Here is a 27,324-nt window from a genome sequence, read left to right on the forward strand (position 1 = left end):
CTCTTACGTGCTGGAAGGATGTAAAAGTTGAGTTCTTAAACAACTTTTATGATGATGCGAGATCAGAGGAGTTGCGTAAAATGATTTCTACCTTTTCTCAAGGGATCTCAGAGGCTTTCAAGGCTTCTTGGGTGCGTTTTAAGGGTTATCAGAGAGATTGTCCACACCATGGTTATGACAAATTTCAGCTGTTGGGAATCTTTTATAGAGGATTGGATTGGAGATATCAGATGGCTTTAGATGCTGCAAGTAACGGTAACTACAACACAAGGTCTCCAGCTCAAGCCACCAAACTGATTGAGAACATAGCTTCCAGCAACAGTACTAAAGTCGCTGATTTTGAGAGGAAGAAGCTAGCTCAAAACATGGATGGTGTTCAACTCGCTGACGTTAAGGCAAAGCTTGATTCAGTGCATAACCTTCTTGTTACTAAGAAGAGTGTTAAGGTTGCTGCTGAGGTTGAGGCTTTTGAATCATATGAGGATGAAAAAGAAGACGTGAACTACGTCAATGGTGCTGGGTATCAAGGTCAGAAGTTTGGTAACACACAGGGTAACCGATACAACAATGGGTATGGTTAGAAAGGCAGCAGCAGTTTCGTCAGCACCTATGGAAATTCTTCTTACCACTCACCTCCCTCTCCATCTACAGATACTGAGATGAAGTCCATGCTAGAACAGATTTTAGCGGGTCAGAAGAACATGAAAGTGGATTTCAACGGGAAGATGGATGCCATGTACACTGACTTGAATGGCAAAATCGAAGCTCTGAGCACTTATACCAATAAGTTAGAAACTCTTGCTACACGGACTACTGGATCTGTGAAAAAACGAGAAGGGTGTAATGCCATTTTGATTAGAGATGGAGATAATGTGTGGGAGGAGGAAACAAGTGACGATGATGAAACCGCACTTGCACAGCAGGTGTCGCTCGACACCATCTCAAGGTGTCGATCGACACCAACATCAGTTCTCAGGAATTTGGTCCCCGACGGACCGCAATCGACACTAAGGTAGCGACAGCAGAACCCTGTATCGATCGACACCTACCCTGTGTCGATCGACATCCCGCTCAGACAAACCCAAATTCTCTTGAAACTCTGTGACTATCTAAAGAAAATATCTACAAGCCTAAGGTTCCTTTTCCAAAGCCTAGGAAGTCTAAACAGGAGATAGAGGAATCTCGATGCGAGGCAATGATGGAAAAGGTGATCAATGAGATTCATTTAGATCATGCAGATCGTGATTCACCTATGCTTAAACGGTGTGTTAAGAGGATGGTCCAAAATGAGGTGAGCCCTGAGGAAGGAGCTTTGCTGGCTAGAGACATGGGTGCTATCTTCTTGAAGCAGACCCCGCAGAGTAAGAAAGAGAAGAAGAAGAAGAAAGTGTTTGTTTCTGAAAAAGTTAGTGCCATGATTCAGAGCAAGATTCCAGAGAAGTTACCTGATCCAGGAAGTTTCGTGCTAGACTGCTCTATCTTCACAGAGAGATTTCCTCACTCTCTTTGTGATCTTGGCTCAGGTATCAACTTGATACCATACTCTGTTGCTGTGAGACTTGGGTTGACAGATTTCAAGCCTACTAGGATCTCTCTTATCCTAGCTGATAGGTCTAAAAGAATTCCCGAAAGTCTTTTAGAGGATGTTCTAATAAGGATTGGTGAATGCATAATTCCTACAGACTTTGTGGTTTTGAAGTATAGCGAAGAACCTCAGGATCCTCTTATCCTTGGGAGATCTTTCTTGGCTACCGCTGGTGCTCTTATAGATGTTCAGAAAGGAACGATTGGACTGCATGTGGGTGACTTGGTTATGAACTTTGACATGGACAAGTTAAGGAGAGCACGTACTATTGATGGCCAGACTTTTTCTCTAGAGGAAGCCATGGATGACGTGGCAGTCATAGAGTATTCAGAAGATATTACTGCTAGGGACCAAAGCGAGGGTCTAGTTACTGCTAAGTTATTGAAAGATGATGTTTTTGTGCTAGAGATGAGGATCGCTGAGACAAATTGCAGAAAAAATGCTGAAACACAAGCATCAGGCTCAGTGTCGAGCGACACCACCATGGTGTCGATCGACGCCCCTCGCCACGACAGTCCGAACTTGCCAAAAATGGATGGTTTTCGGGTTGATCTTACTACTGCAAGCTTGAGCCCTGTCCTGAATCAGAAAGCTTCACCACCCATACACCAGAGACCTCGAGAAAAGCAAAGGTACGCAACTTCTTTACCCAAACCTTCTCATATCATCAATAAGAATTCCAAAGGTACAAAGACTGTTTTGCAGTTAACCAAGCCACGAGATTATCGTAGAGCGCTTGTTGGTTCTTTTGATGATGTTGCAGGTAGAAGAAGTGTCCCACCCATACCTAGACTATGCCCTGCTGTTGTTCCTCGTGTACTTGGTCGATCTCCTACACCTAATGCTTATAAACCACCTTTGATGATGAGGCACTATTCTCGGAGGCATTTACTGCCGCTTCCCGACCCACCGGATGCATGAACCCCGACAAAGTCAAGCTAATGACTGAAAACAAGCGCTTAGTGGGAGGCAACCCACTTGTGAGTTTTTTTTTTTCTTTTCTATTTCTTTTGCATTTATTTTAGTTTTATTTTCTTTTATTTGCCAATCTTAGGCTTGGCAACACTAGGGACAGTGTTGTTTAAGTCTGGGGGAGGTAGTTCCTAACATTGTTTATTCTTTTGGAGTTTTATCGAGTCAGTCCAAATTTTTATTTTTATTTTTTGTGTTTTATTGAGTCAAAATTTTTGTTGGGAACTATGAACTCAGTCTAACGGTTTCTCTGATTTGGATTAACACTCTTATGACTCTTGATTATGCTTGATCTCAGAACCGAAGTTTGGAATGACTATGAGCTGTATCAACAAGCCTGAAAGTCCTTATTCATTGGATATCCAGTTGATCTAACATTGTCTCTACTTTTATCAGGACTTAATTGGACATAGTCTCTTACCTTGGGAGTTGGAATACATTGGACTAGACTTCTTTTTCGAGCCGCACAAGACACTGCACTTTTTCAAAGTATGATTCCTTCCTTCTCTCTTCCCTTCAGCCTTTAAAAGAAACTGCGGAAAAGGCTATAGGTAGAAGTGATATGAGGGATGTCGCGTAAACCCGTGCATACTTCGGATCTCATGGATACCCGAATAAAAAGAGTTATCAAAAAAAAAAAAAAAAAAACAGAAAAGAAAGAAAAAAAAGAAGAGGAAAAAGGAATCGTTGAAAAAATAAAATGATACTCTAGAAAAGTAGGGAGATGTCGATTACCTTAGAAGTGAGAAAAGGGAGAAGAAGTGAAATCATACGAAGAATGTCTTGGTTCGAGAAGAGTCCATATGCCATTGATCGATATTCCCTCGGTAAGAATTCATCTTTACTTGTTTTAAATTATGTAAAGAGATGACAATGGAGAGACATGAGATTCCTGAGGATTGTGGGATTAGAGTAAGGAATGTTGATGCTTCTCATAGGCAAAGTACATAAAGTAAGTTCTAGAGTCAAGGCGATGAAGAGTGCAAAGCAGAGTTTCCTACAGTTGAGTGAGTTCCCGCGTTTTCAAACTTCTTTCACAGGTTAAGTTTCTGTTTTGCTTGAGGGCAAGCAAAGGCTAAGTCTGGGGGAGTTGATATATCATGGTTTTTACGGGTTTTTGGTCATGATATAAGTCTTATTTATAGAGCTTTTCTAGTGTTTTCGAGTCTTTTTGAGTCATTTCAGGATTAGGAACTATTTGGCATGGATTGGAGCTTTTTGGAGCATTTGGGAGCATTTGGAGAAGATGTGTCGAAGGAATGTACCGGGAAAGCATATTTGATGTGGGTGTCGAGCGTCACAACTTCTGGTGTCGATCGACACCAATATCTGACGGCAATTGAATTTCTCGCTTAATTGAAGTTCAGAAGATTTGCAGATTCGGCCCAGAAGTTTCCCTTATTTGCAATTAAGCCCAGTTCGTGGTTAAGACATATATATTGAGTTTTTAGGGTTTTGTTAAGACTTAAGCTTTATTTTGGAGAGAGAGATTTGTAGAGAGTCAGGAGAGAAGAATCAAAACCTCCTTCAGAGAAGATTCAGAACTCCTTTACTTCTTCTATTACTTTCTTTTATGATATCTATTTTATTCATGATGTTTGTTTCATTCACCATGTCTGAGTAGATCTCTTGTTAGGTTTAGGGTTTTCAAAGGAATTCATGAATTGTTAGGTTGTTAGATTGTTAGGATTTAATCAATAGAGTTCTTCATCTAGATTGTGGTTAATTTGTTCTAGAGTAGTGAAAGCAACCTAGAATCTGATCTTAGGTTAATTGGTAGACACGAAAGTGTTATTGATTTCCTGAAAATAATCTAGATGAGCAGAATACCTATTCGCAAAGAGATTTGGTTTAGGGATTTTGTGAACTTATCAAACCTGAATTAAATGCATGTCTTAAACTTATAAATTTGCAAAGAGATTTGGAATTTAGGGTTCTAGACATAGGTAGTCTTTGCAACGAAAGTTGATTGATTATATTTTTGTGATTTGAGTTCAAGAACGGTGCTTTATAAATCCTGACAATTATTTATTTGCAATTCTGAATTTCCTGAGAATATCCCTAGGCCTAGTGTTTCCTCATTACTGTTTAAAAACCAATCTTTATTTTAATTTGCTGTTTTTATTTGATTTAAAACCTGCTTGCTTAGCTTAATTTTAATACCGAATATTTACTGTGTAATCTTTGAGTCTCTGTGGATTCGATCCCTAAGTACTACAATGATCTCTTAATTGAGAGAGTAGCTCAGGGCAAATTTGAGCCGATCAAGTACATGAATTTCTCTTGTCTGTTCATATTCTTTTGTATAGTTCGTTATTTGTTGGGTTTTATGGCCAAGGATTAGTAGCTGTGTCGACTTCGTGTAATGATCTCGGTTTTATCGTTATGTTTTTAGTTAAAACTGGAGCCATTAGTTATTTTTTGTTCTTCTAATGTGATATTTAGATTACAGTAACTTGTCAGTTGTATAGGGATTGACTCACAGTAACTTTTCAGTTGTAAAAGTGATGTGTTGTAGGCTTTAGATCTGTTGGTTTAAGTGTTTTTAAAGAGGATTTCCATGTGTAGTCGGTTTTGTTTTGGTTAGGGAGTATTATCTGCTTCATTTGATTTTTAAGTAGGGTTGGACCTTAATGGATTTAGTAAACTGTTATATTGATGAACTTAACTCTTGTTTTTCATATTTTTGGTGAGGATTGAAGCTGAGTCTGACCTTGCTAATATCATACGGATAATCATCACCAAGAGGATCTCCAAACTGATAGGTATGTCTCAGAATCCATTTCTGAATACTTTATGCAATATTGATAGTTGAATGCGAGTTTGTTGGTGTATTGCTTAGTCATTTGTATTGGTTATTGATTGTGTTTTGGTTAGTCATTGTGTTAGTTATCTATCATTGTCTATTGATATGTGTATTGCTTAGTCCAACCGTGTATAGCTTAGTCATTTGTATAACGTAGTCATTGCTATATATTAGTTAATGTGAATTGTTATCTGTTAATTGAACTCTGTAGTAGCTTATTGTGTATTGAACTATCTGTTAATTACCATCTGTTTGAAATTCAAATCCTGTATGTGAATGAATATAAAAACATAAGATTTCATTACTGTGTACTAGGTTATATTGTGTACATTCATGGCTTAAAATCTATCCGTTTGCATTCTTACATTCTATAGATTTGAATTCTTACATTCTTTAATTTGAATCTCTGATCTTGTTACAACAAGATTACTAGTTACATTTACTTTTAAATGTAAGAACAATTTTTAAGCCTTCAAATCATGTATGTGAATGAATATTAAAACATAAGATTTCATTACTGTGTACTAGGTTATGTTGTGTACATTCATGGCTTAAAATCTATCCGTTTGCATTCTTACATTCTATAATTTGAATTCTTACATTCTTTAATTTGAATCTCTGATCTTGTTACAACAAGATTACTAGTTAAGAACAATTTTTGTTTGCTTTGATAACTAGAAACCAAATTATACTTAATGAATCCTATTCTGTGTCATTGGGAGTTGATTGTGATTTGATAGATATAGGTAAGTGTTAGCTTTGTATTAACTCTATCCACCCAAAGTCTCTTTGTGATATGTTTTCTATTTTCATCTTTCATTTCCCTTTTCTCTTTTGCGGATTGATCCTCTCCCTTCTTTCTCTTCTTTCATCTCTCTCTTCTTTCCCTTTTTCTATCATTTCTCTTTCTAGCAAGAGAGTTTCCCTTTTGTTCTGTCTCTTCTTCCATCTCTCTTCTACCACCATATGGATTCAAATAATAATCCATATGGTCAACCTCCCAGTTACTTTAGCCTTAGAAACTTCCCTTATGATAGCTTTTCTGCCAATCTAAACTTTGGGTCTCCAGAAGGCAGCCAAAACCCGGGTTATAACCAGCAACATACTCAACGTGCAACCTCACAAAGGAGTCAAATCCATGGTATTAGCCACCTAGAGAGTCATGGAGCACCATCTCCAGCCAAACATAACCCTTCTTTTAGCCAGCCTCAGACTCAACCTCCAAGTCAATCTCAAGGCACACCAATTTGCACTAGGGAGAGAAGGCAATGGACAAGCATAGATGATCTTGTGTTGATAAGCGGGTGGTTGAACACATCCAAGGATGTGATAGTGGGAAACGACCAAAGGTCAGGTACCTTCTGGAAGCGGATTTCAGAGTACTATGGTGGTAGTGATCATGTGCTGAATGGAGGAGAACCACGGTTGCCTGACCATTGCAAGCAAAGGTGGGGAAGAATAAGTAAAGAAGTGAGCCATTTTTGTGGTGCTTTTGCTTCTGCAGAGGCTGAAAAAGCATCTGGAATGAATGATGTTGACATTCTTAAGAATGCACATCAAATTTACAAGACTCTTCACCTGAAGAAGTTCACACTTGAGCATTGTTGGGTTGAGCTGAAGAATGAACATAAGTGGTATAGTTTAGGGTTAATGAATCCCACAAGCAACACTTCAAGCAAGAAGAGAAAGACTGAGGATGCTGCCCCATCTTCAGGGGGATCTGTTGGAACTGTGCATGAGAGCAGGCCACCTGGGGTGAAAGCTATGAAAGGGAGGAGGTTCAAAGGAAAAGAGAAGGTATCACTTTCTCGAGACTATCCAGACATGTGGGAGAATAAACAGCAAGACAATGAGGCAAAGAAAGTACTCCAGAAGATGAGCATTCTAGACACCCTCATTGCCAAGAGGATTCCACTTGATGAAGATCAAGTCAAACTTCAGAAGAAGCTCATGGCAGAATTATTCTAAGTAGCTCATAAACTTTTGTTGATTTTGTGTGTGTAACAGTTCTGTGTGTTTGGTATTAATGTTCAATATGTCTAATATGTAGTCTAATAAGTTCTATTAATGTTTAATATGTCTAATATGTAGTCTAATAAGTTCTATTAATGTTTAATATGTCTAATATGTATTCTAATAAGTAGTTCGGGCCTTGTATAATAAGTTGTCTCATATCTACGTCTGTTGTATGTTTGTTTAATATATATTAATGAATCAGTTGTATTTCCTGTATTATCTGAGAACTAGTGAATTGTCTCACATTTCTGTTGATTGAGAACTTGTGTCTTGTCTCACATTTCTGTTGAACGAGAACTACTGACTTGGGATACATTTCCGTTGAATGAGAACTAGTGAATTGTCTCACACTTCTGATGAATGAGAACTAGTGACTTGTCTCACATTTCTGTTGAACGAGAACTAGTGACTTGTCTCACATTTCTCATGCTCTGAGAACTAGTGAATTGTCTCACAATTCTGTTGATTGAGAACTTGAGTCTTGTCTCACATTTCTGTTGAATGAGAACTACTGACTTGGGATACATTTCTGTTGAATGAGAACTAGTGAATTGTCTCACATTTTTGTTGATTGAGAACTATTGACTTGTCTCACATTTCTGTTGATTGAGAACTATTGACTTGTCTCAAATGTCTGTTGAATGAGAACTAGTGTTTGTCTCAAATGTTTGTTTGTGATCATAGTCTGATCTCTATGATAGTAGTGTCAGTTTCTTAATCTTATGTCGATGATACTTGAGTCATCTCTGTTTAAGTAGTATCATATCTGTTATAGTACACTTATTCTCTGTTTAACTAGTATCATCTATGTGAAACTTGTATCATGTCTGTTACTGCCATTTCTGTTTGATCTTGTTGGTCTGTGATGCTTGTCTATTTTTCTATGATATATGCTTTGTCTGGATTGGCTGGAGCTATCTGTCTATTGGTTTGGTTTCAGGTTTTCAATGGTGCACGACTATAGCTACTCACAAGATTCAGAGAGTGATCACTACACATAAGACAATGTAGAAAAGGAGACAGCCGCATACATTTTGATGGATGAAGCTCAAAGTGCATTCAACTCAGCTCGCAGGACTGAACCTGAGATTGAGGTTGGCTTCCCCACCAAGTGTTACTGTGGAGGCCAGCCTCTTTTACAGACATCTTACACAAGGAATGACCCGGGTAGAAAGTAAGTTGAAGTGCTTCATTTGTTTATCCTTTACGTATGTTATGAATCTTCTGATAGTAGTCTTTAACTGTTTGTTTTCATCATCCACATGTTTGTTTTGTAGGTACTTCACTTGTGAAAATGTATCAGATGGAGATATGCATGTACACAAATGGTGGGATGTGGCAGTGATGGAAGAAATGAGAGAAAGAGCCAGAGAGCACAAAGAAAAAGAGAGTATAACTGAAGAGAAGCTTCTGAATCTTCAGCAGGTTGTATTCACAACTTTTTAATATTGTCGTTTTGATCTTCACAAGTTTTTAATATTGTCGTTTTGTTGTTCAAATGATTAAGTATTGCATACCTTTAACTAAAATATCATTCACATGTAAAATTTAACACTTTCTATATATGTCCTAGTGTTACATCATTCGAACATCTCAACTCTCAACCTCGCAACTTAAGAATCTTGCTACTCTCTCGACCTCTTTATTTGCAAAAAAATCACAACTCTTAGGGGGGTGTATTGAACTGCATATTTTAGGAGATTTTAAAGTACTCTTGAAATTCCTTGTTATTCAATTAGTCATTTTAAAAACTCTTATGAAATCCTATGTTATTGAATCTAAAATTTATAGAAATCATTTAAAATCATTCACAATCTCTTGTTATTCAATCAATAATTTATAAATTTCATTTCAAATATACTGTTATTCAAAATATCACAAATTATCTTTTAAAAACTACTGAATGTGATTCTAGGAGACTTTTCTAATATTTTTAGTTAAAATATATGACTGAAAAATCACACCTTTATAGGTGAAACTTTGAAAGATTTTAAAAAGAGGGTATGAACCAATTAAAAAAAAAACAAATGATCGTAACCCATCTCTCTTCTAAACCTTCTCTCTTTCTCTCTCACTCTCTCTCACGATGAAAAAACCAAAGAATCAATGGAAGGTAGTATTTTCTCCATCGTCTTTACTTGTTTTTGTGTGTGTATTTTTACTTTTATAACGATATGCACTTGGTAACCCAGAAGGTAATCTCTCTGCTAATTCGTCTTCGCTCTCAAGAGGCGTTTTCATTATTTTATATAAAAAGGCCATGTTCTTTTACATGTCCGCTAGCGACACCATAAATTGACGTTAATATAGTTTGGATTCAGCGACAAGGAACCTTGTAAAAAATGGAGAGCAGCGACGTCCGTACCGGTGGAATACGTCGCTGAAAAAACAAGCGGCATCGAAACTGCAGATATTATGAAGGAAACTAGTTAAACGATAAAGATTCAGCGATAAAGAAAGGAGAAAAAGTGTGTAAATTTTAGTCGTTGTACGTGTCTCAAGCGACACTCAAAAAGAACAGACCCTAGTCCTTTGTTTACACACACAAGTACACAACCTAATACATATATATATATATATATATATGGATGTGAAAAAGTCCTTTCATTCATATAGATATGCACGATATCATATCATCATCTCTCTCACTCCTTTGTAAGAATCCTCTCTTTCCTCTTTTTTTCATCTTAGGGGTATAGATGTTGCAGAGAAGAAAGTAAACACTTCCTAATGGGTCATAAGGTTGTCATTAGAAGTACAAAATTAATGGCTTCCTAATGACTCCTGCTCACTGATCTCCTAGGTGATCGAATCACACTCTTCCTAGCTTTTTTTTTTTTAAAGTTATCAACGTTAAAAATTATCCATAAGTATCCTAAAGTCACTTAAAATTAATAATCAAATCTCACTAAATCACAAGTTATTTTCTTTTTAAAATCTTAACAAATAACCCAAAATTCTACAATTTACACTCAAATCTCTCAAAATTCTAAAATATTAAAATCTCACCAAATCTCCTGAAATATGCAGTTCAATACACCCCCCTTATTGTCTCTCACCACAATCTCATTTCTTTCAATTATTATCTTTCTCAAACATAACCATTGAACAAGTTATATCTTCTTCAATAACTTGTAATTTCATTTTAATCCTCTTTCTAAACTTCTTTCTTTTTTTATCATTTTTTCTAGATTCTTTATAAATTTCTAATTCCGATAAACTTCTTTTTTTCTTCCTTTTTATAAACTTCTTCTTTCATTTTTATTATGGCTTCCTCGTCAAACAATTTTCATTATCATTATAACTGTAATAATGATGATGAATTTGACAAATATTATCAAGACCTATTTGATAATCAAGTAGATGCGACATTAGAAGATACACCGCCGGAACAAAAAGAACGTGCATATATCGAAAGAAATCGAGAAGAAGGCCACGAACGTTTGTGGAACAATTATTTTAGTGACAATCCTACTTACCCGGAGATGCTATTTCGAAGACGGTTTCGAATGAACAAGCCATTGATCCTCCGTATTGTTAATCGTCTCTCAGCAGAAGTTGGATATTTTCAACCCAAAAAAGATGCAACATTCTGAAATGGTATATCACCTCTCCAAAAGTGTACTGCAGCAATTCAACTTTTAGCATACAGGGGTGGGAGTGACACGGTAGACAAATATATACGTCTTGATGAAACCACGGCTCGAAACTGTTTGGAACATTTTGTCGTTGGAATTGTTGACTTGTTTGGCGATGAATACCTAAGGCGGCCTAAATAAGAGGATCTTCAAAGGCTACTTATATTGGAGAACAACGGGGTTTTCCGGGGATTGTTGGGAGCATCGATTGTATGCATTGGGGGTGGAAAAATTGTCCAACCTCATGGAAAGGTATGTATTCTCGAGGTACCGGAAACCAACTATTGTTTTGGAGACGGTTGCTTCACAGGATCTTTGGATATAGCACGCGTTTTTTGGAGCACCAGGTACTTGCAACGATTTAAATGTTCTTGATCAATCACCAATTTTTAATGACATTATACAAGGTCAAGCCCCCCAAACGAACTACTATGTCAACGGAAGGGAATATAACATGACTTACTATCTTACGGATGGTATTTACCCCGACTGGGCGACATTTATTCAATCCATCCGACTATCACAAACCCCGAAACATTCTTTGTTTGCAAAACGTCAAGAATCTGCACGGAAAGATGTTGAGCGTGCATTTGGAGTCCTTCAAGCAAGTTTCGCCAAGGTTAAGAATCCATGTCTTCTATGGGAAAAAGGAAAAATCGCTTATATTATGAGAGCATGTCTCATACTTCATAATATGATAGTTGAAGATGAACGACATTCATACACTCTCTTTGACGAACAAGAATTCCAAGTAGGTGCCCAAGATCTTACATTTTCGAACAATATGGCTACAAATCTCGACGGAATAGGTGATCGTCGAAAAAGAATACGTGATAAACAAGCACATCGCCAATTGAAAGAGGATTTGATTGAGAATATTTGGACTAAATTTGGACATCTTCCAAATGATTAAAAATGTTTATAAACTTTCTTTTATTTAATAATATGTTTTGTGTTTCATCTTTATGTTTGTATTTTTTGAAGTTTATGTTTTAAATTTATATGTTTCTATCTTTTATGTTTATAATTTTTATCTTTATTGTCTTTTATTTGTTATTATTTGTTTTATAAAGTTTGTTTGTGTTTTGTTTAAAAAGATTTATAAAGTTTGTTATGTTTTGTTTATAATTATATGTTTCTATCTTTATTGTTCTAATTTATAAGTTTAAATAATTTTCCATTTTTTAAATTTTCAAATTAATTAATAAATATATCATTATTATATTATTATAAATGTAAGAACCTACGGGTTCAACCAATAACTACTTAATTATGCTTGGTTCTTAAAATACACTATTACATTATTAATATACTATAATTACCCTAAGATGCATCCTCTTGCTTATGACTTTGCTCATGCTATTAGAAGGTAATGTCCTTATATACGATGGAGGTGAGATTCACGAGCTTGAATGCAAGGCAGAAGCAGTGTTTGCAAACATGATGGAGTCGCCTGAATTGACGGTGTTTGGTAAGAGAATGTGGTATAAACTCCCTTTCGAGAAGTTCTCAGAGATGAAGTTGTTGTATAGTGGATCAGAGAATTTTGACAGAATGTGTGTAGGTTCAGTATGGAGAAAAGCTGTTGAAATTTACATGGAGAAGGAAGATATATCTGAAGTTGGTAATGGCAATGGTGTTAGGGCTGATGAAGAAGGTATTGAAGATAAAGATGCTGATGGTGAAGACAATGAAGTTAGAGCTGCTTATGCAAGAGCTGGTAATGATGACGATGAGGTTAGAGCTGGTGATGATGAGGACGATGAGGATTGTGATTTTGAGGCAACCCCTCATAATTCAGATTTTGAGGATGGTGAACAAAGCATTAGGTACGAAAAAGGCAGTGGAGTGATAAGATTGGAGCAGATATTTGACAGCATAGCTCTGTTCAAAAAAGCTGTGGTTGATTATGCGTTTAAGGAAGGTGTTAATGTGAAGTATACAAGATGGGGATCCGAAAAATCTGAAGTGAAATGCGCTATTGGTGGTGATTGCAATTTCAAAATCTACTGTTCTTATCAAAAACGAGAGAAGATTTCCAAAGTTATGACTTGTGTTGATGAGCATTCATGTATTCCAAACAAGTATAGCAAGGTACTGAAGGATGGATCATTGCTAAGTTAGTATTAGATGACATTAGGAAGGATCCATCTTACAAGCCGAAGTCAATACAGGCAGTAATTGAGGACCGATAAAATTTGGTGGTGACTTCAGATCAATGTAGAAAAGCAAAGGCCAAAGCATTGGCAGCCTTTCAATATGAACATGATCAGCAATTTGCTAGACTAAAGAACTACTGTCAAGAACTAATAGAGTAAGTTTTAATGAAATTTTATCTTCTACTAACTTTTCTATGTATATTTGTCTAACTGTTCTATGTATGCTTGTCAGTTCTAATCCGAGATCAATAGTTGAAGTGTGAACACTAAGAATTGATGATGGCATTGAGCAGTTTGACAGGTTCTATGTATGCTTGGCAGCATTGAAAAAAACATTTGTTACACATTGTCGTCCCATCATTGGAATAGATGGTTGCTTCTTGAAGAACCATGTCAAAGGTCAACTCTTGGCAGCTATTGGAAGAGATGCCAACAACCAATTCTTCCTTGTTGCATGGGCTGTTGTGCCAGTAGAAAATACAGATAGTTGGATCTGGTTCATTCAACATCTCAAAACTGATTAGTAACTTGGAGATAGAGAAGGATTTACTCTCATCTGAGCCAGGCAGAAGGTAAGCTGGAAGGTAAGCTGGCTTCCTCTAATTGAAATATATTTTTACAGTAATGTTGTAATGTGAGTTTGATATCATTGCTCTTTTCTAATAGGGTTTGCTTATTGTTGTGGAACAAGAGTTACTAGACGTTCAACATCGTATGTGTGCACACCACATATATGGGAACCTTAGGAGAGTATATCCAAGGAAAGAGTTGCCTAAACACCTATCCTATGCTGTTGCAAAAAGTTTCAATGAAGCTGATTATAACAAAGCAGTTGAGGAACTGAGGAAGTTTGATTAAGGTGTTTTTCAGGCAGTGATGTTGAAGAATCCTCAGAATTGCAGCCATGCTTTCTTCAGTACAGTATCAATGTGTGAAGATGTCTCTAACAACTTCTCAGAGTCTTACAACAATACTATCAACCAAGCAAGAGAGATGCCATTGGTAGCAATTTTAGAGACTATAAGACGACAATGCTTGATCAGGAACGACATGAGAAGAAAGAAGGCTGCAAAGCATAAGGGGAAATACTCTTTGAAGGTGACCAAAACCATAAAAGAGGAGCATAAGCACTTGAAGAATTGTCAGGTAATTCCTTGTGGCAATGGGTTTTATGAATTGGCTGAGCATATTCATCATGGTTTCAAGGTTGATATGAATGAAAAAACATGTGCATGTAGAAGGTGGAGTATGACTGGAATTCCTTGTCGTCATGTTTTGCGTGTAATTGGGTTGAAGAAGAATCTGAAACTTGAAGATTTTGTCAACTCTGACTGGTATTTAACATCAAGATGGGTTGCTCAATACAATGAGCAACTGATGGGAGTTAATGAACTGCATTTTTGGAGAAAATCTGGGGAACAAGAGCTTCAACCTCAATATAGAGAATCAACTCTATGTCGTACAAAGAAGCAAAAGAGAATCAAGGACAAGAATGAGTCTCCAAAGAAAGAGTAAAAGCATGGAAATGAAGTAGAAGAAAAGGCTCCTCCCAAGAAGACGAAAATAAGCAAACAAGGAATCACTTTGCAATGTGCTCGGTGTGGCATCACAGGACATAACATAAGAAGTTGTTCTCATGTTGGGATTCAAGCTAAGCTAAGAAGACGACCGAAGGATGGTCCTACTCAGTCAAACCAAGGAAGCCAAGCAACCCAAGCAACCCAAGCATCACAGATTTCACTTGATGATTGAATGTTACATATTGTGTTTCGTTTTTTTAATTATTGGAATGTTTTGGATGGTTGTTGGTTTTTTAGACAATCGAATGAATGTTTAGGATGGTGGTTGGTTTTTGTAAACAATATCGGAATGTTTAGGGATTGATCGAAATATATGGATTAATGTTTTTAATGATTTTGTTGTGCTTTTTTCTAGTAAATGCCTCAGATTTGGTATCATAAGTAGTTTTAAGCCATTACATAACTCTTAAATAATACAAACTTGCATCACTGTCATTGTTAAAAGATCAATGCATACACAACAAACATGACTACACTACATACAATAAAAATTTTGAAGCAACGGAGAGATTGAATATTTTTCTCACATCAAACAATCTTGGCTTTGAGCTCTCCAATCTTTTTCTAACATCCTTGTGCAATAGCTTTGATGGCTTGGATCTCATTTCCATAGCTATTCGAAACAACCTCATATGTGCGTGTCTCCATTGCTAAGCTCTCCATCTCAGCTTCCACTTCATTGAACCCTTTCTCTAAACTTCCTACCTTTATTTGTATCTTCTCAGCAACACTTTCAACCTCTTCCATCTCTTCCACCATGGATATATCATTCCATTTAAAAAATGTCGATTATCCTACAACCATAATAAGTATTTTTGTACTAATAAAATTACAAATTCTAGTTTGTTTCAAAATCAAATTCAAATATAACATTACCTTCTTTGATCGATAAGGGCAACAATGAAAGAGTCTTCCTGGATTCTACATTGTATCTGCATTCTTGATTATAGACCCTGCACCACATTTACATTTTCTAGGTATTCTTCTTTCTGGGCCACGATCTCCAAAGCAATCACTCAACCCTTCATCATGTTCCAAATCAAATTCACATATGTATAGGACTAGAATACTATTTTTATTGTTATTGTTAATGTTACAAGAAGTTTGGGTTTCACAAAATACAATTTATGCAACATATCACTAATCCTAGCTGATACATCCGTTAGAATTCCGCATGGCCTATTGGAGGATCTACCAAATCGTATTGGCGTAGTTGATATTCCAACCGACTTCGTGGTATTTGAAATGGATGAAGAACCTAAGGATCAATTGATATTGGGAAGATCTTTTGTAGCCACTGATGTCAGGAATGAGAATATTGACCTCAATTAGGGGAAATATTTCACCAAGAAGTTTGATATTAAGGATGCCATGAGGAAATCAACAATTATTGGGTAGGTCTTCTGGATTCAGGAAATGGATTGCTTGGGTGATGAGTTATTGGAAGATTTTGTTGAAGAATATTGTCTTCAAAACGATTTGACAAAGAACAGTGACGATGGATTTTTGCATGAGAAGATATTGTGTTCATACAAGATAGAGGCTGAACCATTGGTCACTAAGGAGTTAGTTGGGTCATAAGGAGAAGTTTTAGCTGTTCAAGATGGCAAAGAAGATCACATGACCGAGCACACGATCGACAGCACGATCGAGCTACAGATCGAGCTACCGGTCAATGATATATCATGGTTTTTACGGTTTTAAGCCATGATATGAGTGGGATTTTTTAATCTTTCTATACTTTTCAGGGTCTTTTCAAGTTTATGAGCTATTTGGAACGGATTAGAGCAAAATGGAGCAATTTGGAGCTTTCATGAGCATAGGAGCTGACCGATCATACTTGCAGACAATTTTTGAAGTAGTGTCGACCGAAACCACCTATCTGTATCGATCAACATCGACCAACATGACGAGAGAACTCGAGTTTTCCAAGTTTTGAAGATTTACAAAGATAACCAAACTTCTACCAAAATGCAACATTGGTCCCTATCGTGGTTTTAGAAACACTTATGCTTTATTTTATTGCAAATTATTAAGAGATTTTGGAGAGAGATATCAGAACTCCCTATAGAGAGAATATTTTAAACTCCTTTGTTTCTCTTTTGAATTTCTTAATTCATATTATTTCGTTCATGATGTTTGTCTCTTTGATTATGTTTGCCTGTTATCTTTGTGTTTTAGGTCGATCCCTACACCATAAACAAGAATAACACAGAGAGAATTGAAGAGCTTAGAAACATGCAGCAATGTCACCACCGGTAATACTGACTCCAGATGCTGAAGGTGTGCTCAGAGGTAGAGAAGACATGTGAGATATTAACTAGGCCATGAGCTAAATGATGACGGGACTATGATTCCTGAACTAGTTACCGTCAGTGTCGAGTGACACCAAAGAGGTATCGATCGACACCAAGCAGCAGACAATGCTCAGTTGATGGTGAATGCTGAAGAAGAGGAAGAAACTTGAACTCTAGGAGAATACAATAGGCCTGCATTGTTCTATTCTAATCGTTCTGCCATACGTCCTCCTGCATTTCAGAGGAACAAAATTGAGCTCAAGTCTGGATACTACACTCTTGTAGGACAACATTCGTTCCATGGACATACTCATGAGCATCCAATGGATCATATTGAGAAGTTTGAAGATTTGGTATCTAGCATCAAAGTTAACGGTGTGTCTCCTGATTTTGTGCTCTATAAGCTTTTCTAGTACTCTTTAGCTGGAGAAGCACTATCCAAGCTTGATTATGTGCATAACCTTCTTATTGCTAAGAAGACTGTTAAGTTTGCTGCTGAGGTTGAGTTTATTGAAGCAAATGAGTATGTAAAAGAAGACATGAACTACGTCGATGGAGTTGGGTATCAGGGTCAGAAGTTTAATAACACAAAGGGGAACAGGTACAACATCGAGTATGATCAGAAGAACCTTTACACAGGTAATCAGAAATCTTCTGGGTACACTTCAAAGCCTGAGTTTTAGAAGACCAGCTGTAACACCCCCGAACCGTCCTAGGAAAAAACGGGAGCATCACATGCGATGCCCGTAAACGATCCGACCAAAGTTATTAAAACAAATTCAGTACCTTGGCCAGTCCATCCGCGGGTATCGTTCCTCTCGAACATGGCCTAAGGCTTTTCAACCCGTACCATGTTCGCGAGTTGTGTTAGTCCGGACAAGACTAATATCGAGTAGAACACAAGGCTCTTAAGAAAAACTCACTTTTCTTAGTATTTAAAATAAATACGCGTTTGGCTAGCCAAGGTCTAATGCCCAAATCGAGTCATACAATATATATTCCAAATATATCTTTACAAAAGCAACAAACTCTACACCGGCTTCTAGCATCCGTGCTTTCCCATAAGTCTCCCAACTAAGGTTACCCGTAAGACAAAAGTAGAATCATGAGTAATCTAAGATTATCACATCCCTTCCCGAAACCGTGAATAAAGGGACCATTTTTCCTTACGGCCAAATTTACTACTTCGTCAAGTAGTGCCCGATGGTAGCGAGCCAGTCCGAGCCATTGGGACAATCAAGAACTCGCTATACATTAATCATAGAAATGACTGAAACCACTACTTGATACGAGCCTAACGTAATCGTTACTACTCGTAATAATTATACTAACATACAAGTCAATCGAGCGACAGCAAGATCAACTAAAAAAAATCAATCAAACAACAATGCATAATAATAAACAATATAATAACCCACACACAATAAATAAAGCTTGCATATCATGGCAACATTTACCAATTATTGACCATGAGCAAACAAGCATCATATTATCTATACCAACGTTTAGCCTAACCTCATAGAATTGCATAAGAAACTTCACGGCTTAACGTAAAGACTATGTGTAGCATCCGTGTCCGAGTATTCTAGTCGAGCTTGTGATCGAGGATTGAGATCAATGCTCGAAGGATTATCGAAGGACAAGCTATGGATCGAAGGTTTATCGATAGTGATCGATATTCATCAATGGAAATAGAGTGTACCGAGAAAATCTGTGTAAGCTGAAGAGTTTATCGAGTGTTCCGTGTTTTTCGGAGAAAACTGACGGTTACTCGGTCCGAGCGTGATTTTTGGAAAAGTGTGGTCGGAAGCCGACAGGTTTGGTCGAGAATTCGACAGTGTGGGTTGAGCAGTTATCGATGTCCGAGATGATGCGTGTGAAATGTTCGAGAAAATTGGCGGGAACAGTTATTTTATTGAGAAAACACGCGGATCTAAGTTAAGTGGCGGTTACTTTAGGGTTTCTGAAGAAAGAATCGATTAAAATGGAAATTACTCGATATTCTTCGTCACTTAGGCGTTGTTAGGGAGAGAGTCTTGAGAAAAAGGAGAAACGCTGAGAGTTCTTCGAGAAAGGTTGAGAGATATCGATGATTAAGAGATTATCGGTTATTCTGGGTAAAAGGTTGTGGAAGATCTGTTGTCGATGGTCTCGATGGCGAAGTTGTGTCGAGAAACATCGAGAGAAAGGTGATCATCGTCGAGGATGATGATTCATCGAAGATTCTAATCGATAAACGAGCAGTTTATCGAGAATGCGGTTTCTGGGATCGACTAGGTGATAACCCCATATTTTACCCAATTTAGGCATACTTTTATTGCATATTTTTCATAGTTTGAGTCTTGTTTCATATGCATTAGAGTCTCTTTTCCTTCATTTTGCACTCTTAGGTTGTTTTTGCATTAGCATTGCATATTTTGTGAAGTTCGAGCATTATTAGGTGTTTTGGAGCTCTAAAAGAGAAGGAAGGTGTTCTTTTCATTTTTGGGACTAAACAAGAGAATTGGAAGCATAAAGAATGAAAAAAGGAGGCACTCGACCAACCAACTCGACCGCGTCAACAATCATCCGATCGGATGCAGTATACATCCCGCAAAGATCAACTCGAATGAAGATCTTGAGTTGGGTTTTAGCTTCCGAGGTCATCATAAAACTTGTTGTAAATTGAGTTATCTTTCCTTTGCCGGTGATTGGAAGCCAATCCGAGTTGCGGTTGAAGAGTTATCACTGTTTTAGTGATGGTATATACATCCAGATTGAAGACTGAAGCTGACCCGCCACTATCTGACCCGATCGGATGGAGTGAATTACCAGATTTTCAACTAAGCAATGGACCCGACCGAGTCTTGGATGGACCTGAACAAGCCCAACATGCACCCGACTGAGCTTACCTCAAACCGACTTTGTAATTTGTCTTTTTCTGTTTTAGGGCTTACTGCCTTTAGTATAAATAGACCTCTTAGAGCATGGGCATTAGTTATACCCAATTCTTGGTCCCAAATTTTTTTTTTTTTTTTGTAAGGGACAAATACTAAATATTTCGGTACGAGCATTGGTGTCCTACGTTATTCGTCCCACGGAAAAATAAACAATTTTTTTTTTAATTTATTTTAATTTATAAGTCAAAACATTTATAACATATTAGATTAATTTATACATTACATCTCATTATAAAATATTAGATTAATTTATAACACACAAAAGTAGACCAAATAACATAAAAAGAAATATTTGAAAATTACAAAAACATGAAAAATATAAAACATAAAAAGACACATTATAACATAAAACAGAGAAATATTAAAACATTTTATTGAATTTATAGAAATTTGGAACTTAATCTTCAATCTTCATTATATGGAAGATGTCCAAAATTAGACCAAATATGCTCAATCAAATCTCCTTTTAATTGTTCATGGGCTTGTTTATCCCGAACTCTTGTTCTACGAGTAATTGTGGCGCCAATATTTGATCCCACCCCGGCGGTACCAACGGTATAGGTTTGATCGACATCTTCTCTGTGTTGAAATTCAGAAGCGTTACGGAGATTGTATGTATATCTTTCATCTTCCACAATCATATTATGGAGTATTATGCATGCTTTCATATTATTAGCCATTTTTTTTTATCCCATAGAGAAGATGGATTTTTAATAACAGCGAATCTAGCTTGCAATACTCCAAATGCACGCTCAACGTCTTTCCACACAGCTTATTGTTTTTTTGAAAAGAGAGAATTTTTCATACCTTGTGGTAGTCGGATAGATTGAATGAAAGTGGCCCATTTCGGATAAATCCCATCAGTGAGATAGTACGCCAAATTGTATTCATTTCCGTTGACAAAGAAGTTGACTTCCGGAGCTTGACCGTTTATAATGTCATCAAAAACATTAGATCGATCTAGAATATTAAGATCGTTCATAGTACCTAGAGCTCCAAAAAATGCATGCCAAATCCATAGGTCATAAGATGCAACCGCCTCCAAAACGATAATAGGTTTTCCGGTGGATCGAGAGTACATGCCTTTCCAAGCTGTGGGACAATTCTTCCACCCCCAATGCATACAGTCAATGCTGCCAATCATCCCCGGAAATCCACGTTGTTCATTTTGTTGGAGTAATCTTTGTAGGTCTTCTTGAGTTGGACGTCTTAAATATTCGTCGACAAACAATTGGATTATTGCAGCGGTAAACTCGTGTAAACATTTTCGAGCGGTTGAAGCACCTATTCGTATATACTCGTCCACTAAGTCACAGGCACCACCGTATGCCAATTGACGAATTGCTGCAGTACATTTTTGTATTGGTGAAAGACTAGCTCGTCCGGCTGCATCCTCCGTTTGTTGAAAATATTGGACTTCGGTAGATAGACGATGCACAATACGCATAAAAAACGGTTTGTTCATTCGAAAACGTCTCCGGAATAAATTGGGCGGGTATGTCGGATTGTCACTAAAATAATCATTACAAAGATTATTGTGGCCTTCTTAACGGTTTCTATGAATATACTCTCGTTTTTTTGGCCTCTCTGGTTCTTGCAAGAGATTAAAATTTTCTTGAAAATTTTGATAATAAGCATCAAATGGATCATCCTCATCTCGTTGGTAGTGGAAATTATTTGAAGATGATGCCATTTTGAAGAAGATTATGAAGAAGACGATAAGTAAGGAAGAGGTTATGGAAGGAAGAAGAAGATAAGTGAGAAGAAGAAATGATTTAAAAGGTAGAGGTTAAGGAAGAAGTTGATAAGTGGGAAGAAGAAAAATGAGAAGAACAAATGTAATAAGAAGAAAATGAGAAGAAGATGAAGTTGTGATTTTTTCTTTTCCCAAACAATTCCATATATATATCATACTTACTCTCGTGCTTAAACATATCCGTGAAGTGTTAGAATGACATATATCTCTTTCTTTACCCGTGACCAAACCATACTGACCATATAAAACAACAATACAATCCGTGACCAATCATTCCATATATTATCCGTGACAAAGTGACAATACCAAGTCATTACAACTCGTCACAAAGTGACAATATTTTGAGGCCACCCGTGAGCATACCAAGTCATTACAACAATACAAGATAAGTCTTTACCAAGTCATTACAACAATACAAGATAAGTCTAAAGTACCAAAAGATATCAAGACTTACCACAAGTCATTACAACACCAATATGGACAACAATAACAGACAACAACCAACAGTCATTACACCAATAACTAAACCAAAACGATGCTTCTTCTTCACAAGTTGTCCTAACATCTTCTCTAACAATATTACCTTCTCCTCGGTTTGTCTGTCAGTTAGAGAGTTCAAACTATCGACTTGGTAAGCCAGAACTTGAACCAATCTGTCCTGCCCTTGTATCTCCTCCATGACTGCATCATCCCACCATTTGTGTATGTGCATTTCCCCATCTTCTACATTAGGACATGTGAAGTACCTGAAAGTACACAAAACAAAGTATCAATACCATATTTTAAGTCATTACAAAACGTATCAAGACATAGCACTAACCTTCTTCCACTATTATTCATGTTGTAGCAAGTAGAGAGGAAAGGCCTACCACCACAATAGCAGACCTTAGTGAACCCATACTCTACCTCAGGTTGAGGAGGGTATTGAATATTCTGTGCAAGGATGAATCTTGTCTCTTGTTCGTCCATGAGAATAGCATGAGCATTGCTCATACTACTCTCACCTTCATCCATGCGTATCAGAGCTTCTGTTTCCATCTCTTCAATGTCTTCATGCTCCTCATATTGCTCTGAATCACTTGGCTGACTGTAGCTGTAATCCTGTCCCATTAGAAGTAAGACCTGCGAAGCAAACAACAAAAACACCAGCAATGTGATTCAATAATAACAGACCTTCCAATGTGATGCAATTATAAAAGAACCAGCATAAGAGAAGCAGCAATGTGATGCAAATATAAAAGAACCAGCAATGTGATCAGAATATAAAAGATCACTAATCAAGATCACTAATGAAGATGTACTGAGGCATACTTATCCTGGTTCTGAGGCATACTACATAATGTAAACAAACTAATAAACCAACATGATGTTCTGAGGCATAATTAACAGAAACTGCAATACTTTATATAATCCGAGTACATAAAATGGATACAAACTGACCAAGCAAGATACTGAAAAACTGAAAGACCAAACCAAACAGAAATCAGACTACAAACTCAAATACCAAACCAAACAGAAATCAGAATACAAAGTGAAGCCACAATACAAACTCAACTCACAGGGAGGAGGAACAGGAAGTAACACTCTTATTAGATAGAAGCTAGTTGTCTCAGAAATATTGAGCAACTATCCTACTTTTTATAAGTTCATCTGCTGAACTTAAAGGGTCCTTCTTTGCCAGAATTGTGTCAAGTATGGCAAGCTTTTGAAGCTTCTCTGTCTCAGCCATTTCTTCCTTTTTTATTTCCCACATACTCTTATACTCTATAAGAGCCTTCCCTTGAGCATTAGTTCTTTTTCCTTTTGCAGCTTTTACACCTTCAGGCCTCACCTCACATTCTTCTTCAATGCTGGTTGCAGTTTGTGATCCCTCTTCAGTTGGTTTCCTTTTGGTTCTGCCTGTAGGTGTACCGGAGTTGATTGTATTCAGATTTATCCACTTCTGTTCATACCTTAGTAGACACCAGCAATGTTCTAAATTAAATCTGGTTTTGTAGTCTGAATAGTAAATGGCATGGGCGACTTTGAGGACACCATTGTCTGAATGACCACTACTGTTTTGCCTCTCTTCAGTAGCATATGAACAACAAAACTTGTTTGTGAACTCGTTGATTTTGTGCCACCTCTGCTTACAGTTGACATTGAGGCCTTCTTGATCACTCTTTGTCGAACGTGGAGAAGCAGCATAATATTGGGCTACCCTATGCCAAAAACTTCCTCCCTTCTGTTGATTCCCGACAATGTTATCTTTAGAAGTATTGAGCCACGCACTGATCAACACATCATCATCACAGAGGCTCCATTTCTTTCTCTCTTTGACACTAACTGGTGTTTGTGAGCTCCTAGTAGGTGTGCCATCAGATGGTGTGCCTATTGATGGTTGTGAGCTCCAAGCAGGTCCTTCAGATGCAAGATTGTAGGCTTCTGGAGGGAAACTCTCATTAGAGTTTTGTTGGTTTTGGTTATCAAGCTGACTGTTTAGAAGTTCTAAATAAGAAGATTAGTGAGGAAAAGGATTATATGAATCCATATCAAAGGGTTTTAAAAATGAAATAAGAACATAGGGTTTTAAGAATGAAATAGAGAAAGATAGAAACAAAGGGATTCAGAATGGAAAATAAAAAGAAATATCCGGTTTCAGGATGGAATACAGAAGTGTTAGAAAGGCTGGTTTGAATAATGTAGTGGAGATTTGTTACAAAGGCTGGTTTTATAATAGACTCGAGAAGGACAGACAGGGTTTAAGAATGGAGCTATATTCAAATTTAGGGTTTCAGAAGGGAAAACAACAAGGACATAAATGCTGGTTTCCTACTTCAACATACAGGTGAGATAAGATGGTCGAGAATAGAAGGTGGTGTGTAAGAAAGTTGCTATTATGTTTATTAAGTATGAAAGCAATCAACAATAACTGACATGCTACTAAACAACAAATATCCAATCAGAACAGATGAGAATTTAACTCAAACAGTTTTATAAAAGTTTCATCTTTATCAACTCATTTACATTGTTATAATCGGACCAGAACAAATTTGATTTCAACTAAAAATCCTAACATTCAAGAATACACTCTATTAATAACAGCCAAAAACAAAGGCCAACCAATCTAACAAAATCAACCAAAGTCATAACTACCTAGTACACATGTAACTTACTCATACAGTGACCTAAAAATAGCTACTAGACATGCCATTTATTCCACTACAAAAGCTAACAAGGGTGTATAGATTGAATAGCATCTCAACAGTGAGTCAACTAACACATGCACTTATACTCAATCAATCCTAAGTATCTCTATTTCACCAACCATTCGAAGAAAAAGCATCTTTATCAACTAATTAACAACAATCATCTCAAATTCTGCAAAGGAATCAAGAATTACCTTCGAAAGTTAATTGAAATTGCTGCTTCTTCCACTCCTTATTTAAGCTTTTCAGTCCTCACCTATATGCAATGCATACAGACAACAATAACATATTATAAATCGTGGGACAATTATCAAAATAAATCAAATCAATGAAATTTATAACTTGGTGAGTTAAAGGAACCATAGAAAGATCAATCACAGCCGAATAATATGTCAAACTCTCTCATACTATTAACAACAATCAAACTCTGTCGTGTAATTAACAACAATTAACAACAATCATCATGTAAGTAAGTAAATCAAAATTTGGAAACAAACCGATATCAATAACACTGATCTAGATCCAAAATCGATTCGTATCTACTAACCATAGAAAGTCCTTGCTTATACAAACCAAATCCCTTTCAAAATCCATGCTTATATTAAGCAAATCCCAAAAAACAATTCGATGTTTAAAGAAGATCGAAAACCTAGAACACATAAACTTTAGGGAAATCGAAAACTTACCGATTAGGGTTTCATAAATCCTTTCCGATTGGGGGCTTCGTCCGCCGGAAGAAATCTAACCGGTGAGGAACACGATTTCGACTCACCACCCACGGAAGCTCGCTATCGACGGAGATCGCCCTTCTACTCGCCTTCTCTCCACAACCGAGACGCTACAGACAGAGAAGAATAGAAAGAAGAAATCGAAAAGACCCCCGAAACATTTCTTCCTTCACTTATCCAACATCCAATCTCGACGTGACACGTGGCAAGAGGGACGGGAGTAATTCGTCGCGTTTCGACGGACGTTTCTTCGTATTTCGGTGATTATGCATTTAAATTAAAACATGCAAATACGGGAGACGGTCTATTAACACGCCGTTGCCCTTGCTCTAAGGTCATTAACCCAAAAACGAGTTCTAATCAGGGTTTTTCTCTGTAGCCACCAAACTTTTTCAGAAACTTGCAATCTTTATATCTTTTGATCTATTGAGTATTTGGAGTTGCTTCTTTATAATATTTTGCTCTTTAGATCATTATCTATCTAGTTATGCAATATTCAAGGATTTCTGGGTTTGTTTTCTTCATGATGAACTCCAGATCTGAGTAGTTTTTCTAGGGTTTAGAGGATGGGTTAGGTGATGAGGAATCTTAGTTTCTAGGGTTGCTTAAGTATAGATTTAGATAGATACCTTATGGATTAGGAGATCTTAATGCTATCTTAGCATTAACCATGTGGGATTAGATCTTAGACATTCCAACACTCAAAAAGTGTTCAAATGGAATGTCTGATCAACTAATGCCAGAAATCTATTTACTTACCCAAGAGATTGGTTGTTAAGGAGTAGATTGACATTAATGAGCTTGTTCTTTATGCCTATTTATAGTATGTTTCATCAATGAAAGTTAAGATTAGGAAGTGCTATAGATCTGATAATCTTTGCCAAGAGATTGGATTGATTATGTTAAGTGGTTCATTGTCTAGGATTAGATCTATCTGAGCATGTTAAGCATCCCAAAGATACTAAGAGGATTCATCACCCCATTAGCCCATCCTTAAGACCCTTTGTCTATCTGATTGATTACCTGCTTTTACTTATTTCTTTCAATTCTGCTTCTTTAGTTTACTTTTATGCATTAGAGTTCTTTAAACTAAACCTTAAATTACTTGGCTTGACTTGATTAGTTATGATATATCATGATTGCTTACAATACATCCATTGGGATCGATACCTCTTATGCTACATCGCATTGGGGAATTGAACTCCAAGGGTACAAAAATACCTTTTTCACTAGGGTCGATAGAAGTTTACGTATGGTGAAGGATCTGGGTTGTATCGAGAGAACGAGCAGTTGTAGTTGATATCAGATGGAGTATCGTCAAGAAATAGCGATGAGTATCGAGGATATGAAGGGAAGACGAGTTCTCAAGAGGAATCTGTCGAGATCAGTCAGTTCAGCCGAGAGAAGATCTATGTTACCAAGTTCTATCTAGGGGTTACTGGATACTGTCCTTGTATCGAAATCGACCGGCGGTTACCGAGATCGAGCGAAGTAGATCGAGATTATGGGTCGAACGGTTAGTTTCGGTCGAGAGAGCCGATCGGTGATCGTTTGTCTTAACGATGGGTATCGAGAATACAGTTCCGATATTGAGATTGAAGAATGGAAGTACGGATCTGTGTACGGATCGGGATAATGTGTTATTACCGAGAGTGCTGTC

The 27,324-nt window shown here is 37.1% G+C and overlaps 3 protein-coding genes and 1 pseudogene across 3 annotated transcripts; 2 read left to right on the forward strand and 2 right to left on the reverse strand.

Annotated features, from left to right (window-relative positions):
• Positions 1 to 6,329: 6,329 nt before the first annotated feature.
• On the forward strand, positions 6,330 to 7,331 carry LOC111829434 (glutathione S-transferase T3-like). The gene has a single exon (XM_023778523.1). It carries the CDS (start codon positions 6,330 to 6,332, stop codon positions 7,329 to 7,331), a length of 1,002 nt encoding a protein of 333 aa, XP_023634291.1.
• A 4,140-nt stretch (positions 7,332 to 11,471) lies between these two features.
• Positions 11,472 to 11,930, forward strand: LOC111829435. Its single transcript, XM_023778524.1, has one exon. It carries the CDS (start codon positions 11,472 to 11,474, stop codon positions 11,928 to 11,930), a length of 459 nt encoding a protein of 152 aa, XP_023634292.1.
• Positions 11,931 to 20,396: 8,466 nt separating this feature from the next.
• Positions 20,397 to 22,212, reverse strand: LOC111829436 (annotated as a pseudogene).
• A 1,145-nt stretch (positions 22,213 to 23,357) lies between these two features.
• On the reverse strand, positions 23,358 to 26,003 carry LOC111829437 (glutathione S-transferase T2-like). The gene is made up of 3 exons (XM_023778525.1): positions 25,959 to 26,003; positions 25,683 to 25,774; positions 23,358 to 24,222 (listed from the first exon to the last, which is right to left on the reverse strand). Exons 1-3 carry the CDS (start codon positions 26,001 to 26,003, stop codon positions 23,358 to 23,360), a joined length of 1,002 nt encoding a protein of 333 aa, XP_023634293.1.
• Positions 26,004 to 27,324: the final 1,321 nt, after the last annotated feature.

The sequence above is a fragment of the Capsella rubella genome, unplaced genomic scaffold, assembly GCF_000375325.1.
Source record: "Capsella rubella cultivar Monte Gargano unplaced genomic scaffold, Caprub1_0 scaffold_7, whole genome shotgun sequence".
Lineage (NCBI taxonomy): Eukaryota > Viridiplantae > Streptophyta > Magnoliopsida > Brassicales > Brassicaceae > Capsella > Capsella rubella.